Raw genomic sequence first — 10,000 nt, 5'->3', positions numbered from 1 at the left:
GCACACTCTGCATTTTATTTAACAGATGTATGTATCTGTGTGCCAATAATATAAATAACCCACTTGTTGAAATTAAAAATGCTTTAGAGACGCGGAAGGAATGGAAGGAGACTTCAGTAACTGATTCTTCTGCCATGCGAACATGTAATCTTTAAAAATAACTCCTAATGCAGACATTTTATTTTTTATTATTTTGATCATTTTGCTTGAATTAATACCCATGTGAGTTTGCATACTTTAATTTTCAGTGTAGGTCTTTTAACTTAGTTGTTTACAGTGGTGTATTAGTACTTTTACTTGAGTAAAATACCTGAATACTTCCTCCACTGTTGGTAGCCAGCAGTCAGGTGACTTAAACGTGTGGTGGAAAGTACATTTACTCAAAGACTTTTGTTAATGTTTTGGCTGACTGATATTTTTGTCATTTAAAAAAAAAATGGATTATTTAAAATAAATGCATGGGAGTGAGGGCCGTGGCTGCGACTGCATTAGCAGTGCAAGAAAAAATGAGGATTATTTTTTGCTTCAAATGACTACATTTACCTTCAACCATGACATCCACATAAAAACTGGCAGATTTCCCTTTTTTTAAGTACAGTTCTTGAGTAAATGTCGTTACTTTCCACCACTGGAAGCACACATGTTGTTGCGAGAGGGTAACATCGTGCAGCCGAACGGGAAACGAGGGACAGTGTTGTGAAAGGAAAGGATAAGTGCGAGGTTTGCGTTGTAAAGACATAAAAGGTTGCACTTGTGTTCCTTCCTTATCAGAGTCCTGCCCCTGGGATATTGGGTTTCTGGGTGGAAGGGGGAATGACTTAAACAGTTATCATTTGACTTATCACTTCGATGACGGAAACATTGAACTTCATAACGTCATAGAGGAGATTTTAAAGGAAGGGACTGAGGTTGCAAGAGTTTCAACACGGTGGACAACTACAATATATAGTGGATATAGTCTCCTACTACTGAATTAACATGAAACTGTAGGTAAGGTAAGATTTGAATAAATGATAACACCTTAACGTCTGGCATAATGAAAAATGTATCGAATCGATCATTAATATCTATCTATATGACTTCAATGACCTGAACAAGATTTCAGAATGTTCTACATTTAGTTGGAGGAAGGTATGAGACATTCAACTAGGGCTGCAACTAATGATTATCTTAATTATTGATTAATCTGCTGACTACGCTTGTTTTGATTATCAGATTAGACTTTAGTGTACATTCTTTTAAATTGGATTTAATTATTGAAGAGAAATGTCATGATTGTGTTTGTATTTGGCCAAGTTTGACGCATGTAGATGGTAAACAGAAGGGTACCCAGGACAGAGCCTTGAGGTACTCCACACTGCTCCAGTATACTGTAGTTTTCTCATGTAATCAGAAGGGGACCCAGGACAGAGCCTTGAGGTACTCCACCATGCTCCAGTATACTGTAGTTTTCTCATGTAATCAGAAGGGGACCCAGGACAGAGCCTTGAGGTACTCCACACTGCTCCAGTATACTGTAGTTTTCTCATTCTAACTTCCTGCCTCTGCACACACATTCAGAATGTGTATATGACCAGTGTCTGAAAACATCTCACTCCTGTTTTCCTGCAGTGGCATTCATGTGGACTCTCCACCCATCATCCCGACTCTCACGACCAGCTACGCCCACGGCACGTCTACCTCATCTCTGCGCAACACTACAGTCGGAGATTCCCTGCTGCAGACTGTGGAGCGCTGGCCGGACCGAGAGGCTGTGATCTTTGTAGGAGACGGAGTCCGCAAGACCTTTGCACAGCTTCAGCAGGATGTGAGTCTTTTCCTCAAAGTCTGCTGTATGTGTCCAGTCAGTGTGGCTTCCTCCAGCCCCAGCTGATGGATGTCAGTCTGGCAATGTTAAGATTGGTTGAGGTTGGACGTCGGAAAGCCTACAAGCAAACTTATAAATTGCAGCCATGGTCCAAAACCTAAAGTACATTTCTTGTTTCTGTGGGTCTTAACAATTGTGTACTCTCTAAATCCAAATGAAAGTGAATCCAGAAAGTAGTGCGCTGGATTAGATATTCTTGCTCAACTACAGATTTTGCTTAAAGTCCAACCTCATTTTACTAACCAACTGGACACCAGACATATTTACTGTTACTGTTTACAGAAATTAACGACTCAAACTGAAATTGTAAAAGTGTGGTTCGAGGACAAAGACCATGTCACTCTGTCCCCGGTGGAAACGCCCCACAAGTAACGCACACATACTTCTTTTACTACTTTTTGTTTTGTAATTTTAAGCAAACATGTGCAAGAGAGAAAAGCTAATATACATTTCATTACTTACGAATGCACAGATTTAGTCCTGCGGACATCATTTATCGTCCTCATACATATTATATATTTTATCGCTGACTGTATTAAGTGGTAATGATAAATATATATGATGCATGTAATATATATTAATGATGAAGGGACACTGTAGCTTTCAGGAGGCCTTTCAGTGGTACATGTCTCCTCAGAGTTGCTGCGTGGTCAGTCCTGTTCATTCTGTAAACTTTCACCCACTCAAAGGTTCACAAAGTCAAAGCGATATCACAGATCGGTGACGTTAACCTACACACGGTGTAGCAGGAAGCACTGTTTAGATATCAACTGTCATATACAACATATTAAATGACTTTATCATCCACTGAGCTCAGCTGTGCTCGTATTGATATGCTAAATCAGTGGTGTATAGTAACTGAGTAGAAATACTTTGTTATTGTACTTAAGTTGTTTTTTTGGATATCTTTACTTTACTATTTATATTTCTGTTGACTTTCACTTCACTACATACTTTGACTCCGATCCCAACCGGCCCAAAGCAGTTTCTTATCTTCTCCAGAAACGGGCCTCCATTGTCTTTGTGAAGGGGCTCCAGATAAACAGACGAGTTCTCCTCTCTTAGAAGAACCTGTGATCAACTTCTTATTAGTGATTGAAGAAGAATACTGATCAGTGTTTGGACTTCCTGGTTCTCCCGGTGCTTCCCATTCTCTCTAGCTCTGCTTTCCTTTTGATAAACAAAACTGTGAATTGTACAACGCTTCTCGGCAAGCGTGTTGAACCTGTTCATGTCTCCGGAACGTCTCCGTAGGTGGATCAGGTTGCAGCAGGGCTGCTGGCACTTGGTCTGCAGAAAGGAGACCGTCTCGGGATGTGGGCACCCAACATTTATGAATGGGTCCTGGTCCAGTTTGCCACAGCCAGAGCCGGCATCATAATGGTGAGTCGAAGCACATTTGGCAAGACGGCGCAAAACCCTTTATTGGAGAAACTGTAGCGGTTCTCCCAATTGATGATCTCGTATTCCTCGTTGCCAGAGAGCTCCATTTTGAAACATCAATGAGCCTCAGTGCTGCACTGGGAGACCTTTTTAGGACAAACACAGTGAGATGTTGACACAAAGCACGATATAGAATATCATCAGCCTTATCTTTTGAACCTATTATTAATATAATAAATCCTAAATATTGTGAAGAAAAGATTCGTTCCCATCACGAGCTGCTTGTTACCCCTCGACAGGTGACGGTGAACCCAGCGTACCAGGTGCAGGAGGTGGAGCACATTTTGCGAGCGGTGGGTGACCTTTTCCTTTCCGGTCTTTTTGAGACTCACTGAGACGTTGGTTGCGTCCCCTTGAGGTGGGTCCTCTGCTCCTCTTCACAGTCTGGGTGCAAAGCCGTCGTGTGCCGTGCGCAGTTCAAGACTCAGAACTACAGCGACATGCTGAGAGAGTTGTGTCCGGGGATCGAGTTGTCGAGCCCGGGGGACACCAGGAGTGTCAGGTACGGCTGCTGGGTGCTCGTCACTGTTTGACTGCAATAGGATACATTAACCTACAAAAGATAAAATTATTAATTAACTTTATTTCCGTCCACAAACGCGCCGCTGATATTAAATGTACTCGAGTATTGAAAGTAAAAGTAAATGCTGTTCATAAAAAAAAAAAAAGCAAAAGGTCAGAGTTTTGAGAATGTTGAAGTTTATTCTTTTAAGTGCTGTGGCCACCACGACCAAGGACCAGGAGTTGTTGAACATGATTGGGTTGGCTGTGCAGGAGCAACAATGTTCAACATAATGTATTGTACACAAGTATACTTTTGCATCTACTATGAACTTATCATCGGGCTGCACGGTGGTGTAGTGGCTAGCACAGTCGCCTCACAGCAAGAGGGCCGCGGGTTCGATTCCCGGTCGGAGCGGTCCTTCTGTGTGGAGTTTGCATGTTCTCCCCGTGGCAGCGTGGGTTCTCTCCGGGCTCTCCGGCTTCCTCCCACAGTCCAAAGACATGCTGCAGGTTAATTGATCTCTAAATGTCCCATAGGTGTGAATGTGAGAGTGAATGGTTGTATGTCCCTACATGTGCCCTCGATGGACTGGCGGCCTGTCCAGGGTGTCCCCTGCCTTCGCCCTATGTCAGCTGGGATAGGCTCCAGCGCCCCGCGACCCTAATGAGGATAAGCGGTATTGAAAATGGATGGATGGATGGGATGAACTTATCATCACAATTCTCAGAAAAACAATATGACTACGTGACTAACCAATTATGTAACTCAAGCCGATTCACTAAACCTGCTGGCTTGGACGCTGTTCCACCACATTCCCCAACGTCGCTCTCATGACTCATTTCTTTTCTACAGATTTTGTAGCGAGTAACGAAGGTTTCAGTCAAAGTATCAAGTCAAAGTAAAGTAAAGTACAGATATGACGAGGCCTTTTGTGCTGAAGAGTGAAAGGGTTTTTTGACAGGAAGAGCCAACGTCCGGGGGGGGGGGGGGGGGGGGGGGCTGGACTCCCGACCTCAGCATGTGAAATATTACAGACCTGATTCTACATTTGCAGAAAGATTAACTTAAATCTGATAGTTTGAACAGTGACACATAATTTTAGATCGAGTGACAGAGTCAAAGCTGCTGAATGTTAAAGTGTAACTGTAACTGACTCCCCCCCCCCCCCCCCCCCCCCCCTTAGACTCCCCGACCTCCGCTCTGTGATCCTTTTGGACAGTCGACAACAAGGGATGTTCCACTTTGAGGACGTGATGCAGGCCGGCAGCAGCACGTTCATGCAGCTGCTCCAGGACCTGCAGAAGAAGATCTCCTTTGACGACCCCATAAACATCCAGTTCACTTCGGTAATTAGTTGCAGAAATTCCCGTTGACCGCTTAGACTGACCTTGGAATGTTTTAAACCTCAACATGAAAAAACATAACCAGTGGCTAAGCCGTGGCTATGCCGTGGCTATGCCGTGGCTAAGCCGTGGCTATGCCGTGGCTATGCCGTGGCTATGCCGTGGCTAAGCCGTGGCTATGCCGTGGCTATGCCGTGGCTATGCCGTGGCTATGCCGTGGCTATGCCGTGGCTAAGCCGTGGCTAAGCAGTGGCTAAGCCGTGGCTAAGCAGTGGCTAAGCCGTGGCTAAGCCGTGGCTAAGCCGTGGCTATGCCGTGGCTATGCCGTGGCTAAGCCGTGGCTATGCCGTGGCTATGCCGTGGCTATGCCGTGGCTAAGCCGTGGCTATGCCGTGGCTATGCCGTGGCTAAGCCGTGGCTAAGCCGTGGCTAAGCCGTGGCTAAGCCGTGGCTAAGCCGTGGCTAAGCCGTGGCTATGCCGTGGCTAAGCCGTGGCTAAGCCGTGGCTAAGCCGTGGCTATGCCGTGGCTATGCCGTGGCTATGCCGTGGCTATGCCGTGGCTAAGCCGTGGCTATGCCGTGGCTAAGCCGTGGCTAAGCCGTGGCTAAGCCGTGGCTAAGCCGTGGCTAAGCCGTGGCTACGCCGTGGCTAAACAGTGGCTACGCCGTGGCTAAGCCGTGGCTAAGCCGTGGCTACGCAGTGGCTAAAAGCAGTAGCTACGCCGTGGCTACGCCGTGGCTATGCCGTGGCTTCTTAAGGAACACTTTGGAAATCAGTCCCTCGCTATGTTCTTGCGTGGTTGCTGCGATGTTATGGAGGAGTGCCAGTACATGAAGGAACTGGATATGCCTGTTAACACAAGAGCCATTGTGTCGAATGGAGGAGGAGGAGGAGGAGGAGGAGGAGGAGGAGGAGTCCAGAGAAGACCTCCAGTTCATGGAATTTAAGGGCCCTATATAATAGAACATGTTTATATATTAAGATGAACCTTGTTAGGGGTAAAGTGAGCCTCCTCTGTGTTTCTTCACCTCCATCCTGTTCTCCGTCCAGCTGGTAGCGACGTTCTCTTTTCCCAAAGTTCTTCCCCTTGCTCCAAGACGGGCACCAATGGACCCAGAAGAAAAGGAGTCTGGTTGCTGGAGATCCTTCAGCTCTCTGTCGAGGTTTTGGAAGTATTTTCTGACAAAGGGACTTGTGCGTTCTGTGAGATTACAGACAGAACCAGCACCATTGTTTGTCTGTACTGGACTCGGTCATAACTAAGCATTTTGGCTCCTTTTGCTGTATTTTGTTTGAATTGTTATGGCTTGTAAGAGCCAAATGTGGTAATGAAAATCAGATCATGATTGGCAGGTGGTTTTGACCCCTCTGCAAAAGAGACTAAACTAGATCTGGCTCCTTAACGGTCACCTTTTACACTCTATATCAATCCATTTTTATGGCTTTCTAGATGCAGTGATTTTATTTGTGTTACCAGGGAACAACCGGGCTGCCAAAGGGTGCGACCTTGTCTCATCACAACATCGTCAACAACGCCTACTTTGTGGGGAAGAGAGTGGGATTCAGCTGGAACGTGAGTCTTTTTATACCTGGAATGTGGCTCTTTGATGATGATGATAATAATAATAATAATAACCATTTATATGTGGACCTGGACTTGTGCTCTGGGGTATGGTGGCACTGAAAGGGAGTTAACAAAGTGAATGTTAATTTAACATATTTGCGTCCCGCAGCCTCTCAATCGCATCTGCGTCCCCGTGCCGCTGTACCACTGCTTCGGCTGCGTGGGGGGGGCGCTGTGCATGGCCGTGCACGGCGTGACCGCGGTCTTTCCCTCCGCCGGGTACGACGGAAAGGCCAACTTGGCGGCTCTGGAGAGCGAACGGTAATTTAAATGTGCTAAGAGTTTAATTGAATAGTCAAATCTAAATGTTTAGCTGCAGGGAGGTTTGAACTTTTTTTTCTCTTTCATGTCAAGCTGTGTCAAAGGGGGAAAACAAGTGTGTGTGTGTGTGTGTGACCGTGATCGTGTGTGTGTGTGTGTGAGACTGTGTGTGTGTGTGTGTGTGTGAGACCGTGTGTGTGTGAGACCGTGATCGTGTGTGTCCGTGATCGTGTGTGTGTGTGAGACCGTGATCGTGTGTGTGCGTGTGAGACCGTGACCGTGTGTGTGAGACCGTGACCGTGACCGTGTGTGTGAGACCGTGACCGTGACCGTGTGTGTGTGACCGTGACCAGCTTCAGATGTGGGAATATTGATTATTCTGATATAACTCTGCAAATAGACACACACATCCCAGAATGTCAAACATTGCCTTTGACCTAAATCACACAGCGACAGAGAGTAAGGGCTTTTTCAAAATAAAAAATTAAAGTTATAATGTTGAACTGCAGCAAGGGTCAAAATTGCGATTGACTATGCATTCTGTTTTGTCTGTTTCCCCCCCCCACAGGTGCACCTTCATCTACGGCACCCCCACCATGTATATCGATATGATCAACCAGCCGGACTTTGCTAAATATGACTTGTCCTCAGTCCAGTCGGGTGAGAAACAGATTGATATTCTGCTTTTTATAAATGCAACAAAAAAAAAGAAAGAAAGGGCCATTTTAATGATGTATAGAACCTTTTTTCTTTTTTTAACCCTTTACTTTGTTCGTGTCACTGAAGGCATCATCGGTGGCTCCCCGAGTCCTTCAGAACTCGTGAAGAAGGTCATTTCTGAGATGGGCGTCAAGGAGCTGAACGTGAGTCCGTTAACAGATTATAGACAGAATACTAGTGTTATTATAGATTATGTAAGAACGCCAAACAACTGGGATCATGAATGAACTTTTAGTTTACAAAATGATGCAGTTCCGCTTCCAAACACCAGGGGGAGACGCATCCTCAGAGAAATATTCAGTCAAGCCGGTGAAGGAAAGCAAAGAAATGGGATAAAAATGAGGCTTTTATTTTTGTAAAAGGTTTATTGGCCGCGTCCAAAAGTGAAGGAAATGTAAAGATATTGAATATACAATAGATTTGAATAACGGGCTGTAAACCCTCACAGCTGATTCTTCACTCTTTCTTTATAATTTTTTTAATGTTTAATATGTTACAAAGATTTTGCGTTAAAAGTAAAGACGGAATAGCACAACGTATTAATCTAGTAATAGATTGACTTCTTCTTTCAGAGATGCTAAAAAAAAAAATTCCTTCGAGATATTACATGTTAATTAGTGAGCTTTTAAGGTGCTGATAGGACAGAGCCAGGCTAGCGGTTTCCCTCTGTTTCTAGTCACTATGCTAAGCTAAGCTAACCTCTTCATAGATCTCTGTAATACGGTGAGAGTGTCGAACATTTTCTTTAAGCTCGCCTGGTTTCGAGTTATTATCTTCATGCTAATGAAAACGTTGAAACTTTATTGTAACATCATCCTCATAACATTCCGACATCTGTTTTTGTTTTCACGGTTAATCCCGAAGACCCCTGAATGCACCGTGAAAAGACAGCGCGCGCCCTAATTTACTCGAATGCATCCTCTTGTTTTTGTTACCTGAATGTCTTTTCATGTAAACGGATGACGATCAAAGAAAAGTTAACGTCTCCGGCTGCATGAAGCTCTCGATGGGAGACGTTGTGAATGTGTTTTTTTTTTTTTTTTTAAACTGGTGACATCTTGATGAAGAGATGGACGGCGTTGAAGTAGAATGAGTTAGCGTCGTGTAGCCGGTCACCTGGACGGGCTCCTCCCCCTCGGCGGCGTCTCCTGTAGAAAAAGACACAAAGTATTAAATACGTTAGCTTAGCTTAGCATAAAGCATGGAAACGGGTAGAAATGGCTAACCTGAAGGGTTAAAAATCAATCGACGCCACTGAAGCTCACAAGTGATCTGTGAACTCTACTGAATCACCGCTCGCATCCAAGAAACGATCCAATTAAATAAAGTTTTTAATTCGTGAGCTTTAGAGGTGGAGAGCTTTGCTACCGTGTGACCACAGCGCTCTGTCTTTAAGCCAATCGCCTCCTGGCAGATTTACCTGCACGGCCGCCTGTTCAATGGCGCGCGCCGTGCAGGCGCGCGCCCTTCTTGGCTCTCTTGGTCTTGACTCTGCAGCCACCGAAGGCGGAGCTGTCTCTCACTTGCTTTCCTTTCTGCTGAGGCGGAGACGCGCAGACCGCGTCCGGACGAATGCGACTGGAGTCCATCCACCTGCGGGGAGCCAAGAGAAGATGGGGGGGGGGGGTTTAGGGGGAGCTACAGGCCTATATATGGCCTCCTTCAGGTGATCCCCTTACCTGCGCAGTGGAGCTAGCTGGCACGAGCAGCTCCAGGGGTTGTTGGAGAGGGTGAGGTTGGTGACGGTGCCGAAGTCGAAGCTTTTGGGGAGAGACCTCAGCTTGTTGTTGTCCAGGTTCAGGGACTTGACCGCCGTCACGCCGGCGAACGCACCGTCGGAGAACTAGAGGGCGAGAGAGGAGGGGAGGATCATGCATTCAGTGTGTGTGTGTGTGTGTGCACCTGTTGTCTGTCCACGGCTCATCTGTCATTCCGCTGCAGCTGTTTAACATGCGTGGGTGGCCGGCTCATGGTAATGCTCAGAGACTCACACTTTCTCAAAACACCTTTTTTATTGCCTGTTTTGCTCTGTTTTAGTGTGTTTGGCAAACCGCTAACAGGCCCGTGCACACTGCAGTACACCGCTGACATGCGCCAAACCACCCGATGCCGATCAGGGATTGTAAACTCATATCTCATATTCATGAACTACTTCATTGCCCTTACTCAAACCCTGTAAAGACAGAAGTCGTGTATTGATTTGGCTGCAAAACATCTAAAAATGGTGGCGGGGGTT

At 45.8% G+C, this 10,000-nt stretch overlaps 2 protein-coding genes across 2 annotated transcripts in view; one reads left to right on the top strand and one right to left on the bottom strand.

Annotated features, from left to right (window-relative positions):
* Positions 1-10,000, top strand: part of acsf2 (acyl-CoA synthetase family member 2) — a 16,887-nt gene that overhangs the window by 389 nt on the left and 6,498 nt on the right. Inside the window, exons 2-10 of the mRNA XM_034558779.1 lie at positions 1,612-1,807; positions 3,122-3,250; positions 3,550-3,603; positions 3,694-3,812; positions 4,999-5,161; positions 6,637-6,732; positions 6,893-7,044; positions 7,613-7,704; positions 7,831-7,907. Coding sequence (XP_034414670.1) covers positions 1,612-1,807; positions 3,122-3,250; positions 3,550-3,603; positions 3,694-3,812; positions 4,999-5,161; positions 6,637-6,732; positions 6,893-7,044; positions 7,613-7,704; positions 7,831-7,907 — 1,078 coding nt within the window. The remainder of the gene's footprint in view (positions 1-1,611; positions 1,808-3,121; positions 3,251-3,549; positions 3,604-3,693; positions 3,813-4,998; positions 5,162-6,636; positions 6,733-6,892; positions 7,045-7,612; positions 7,705-7,830; positions 7,908-10,000) is intronic.
* Positions 8,369-10,000, bottom strand: part of chad (chondroadherin) — a 4,469-nt gene continuing 2,837 nt past the window's right edge. The window contains exons 2-4 of the mRNA XM_034558797.1: positions 9,444-9,607; positions 9,185-9,357; positions 8,369-8,912 (exon numbers count right to left, since the gene is read on the bottom strand). Coding sequence (XP_034414688.1) covers positions 9,201-9,357; positions 9,444-9,607 — 321 coding nt within the window. The 3' untranslated portion in view covers positions 8,369-8,912; positions 9,185-9,200. The remainder of the gene's footprint in view (positions 8,913-9,184; positions 9,358-9,443; positions 9,608-10,000) is intronic.

The sequence above is a fragment of the Cyclopterus lumpus genome, chromosome 19 (genome assembly GCF_009769545.1).
Source record: "Cyclopterus lumpus isolate fCycLum1 chromosome 19, fCycLum1.pri, whole genome shotgun sequence".
Classification (NCBI taxonomy): Eukaryota; Metazoa; Chordata; class Actinopteri; order Perciformes; family Cyclopteridae; genus Cyclopterus; species Cyclopterus lumpus.
This window is presented reverse-complemented; position numbering and strand designations above follow the sequence as displayed.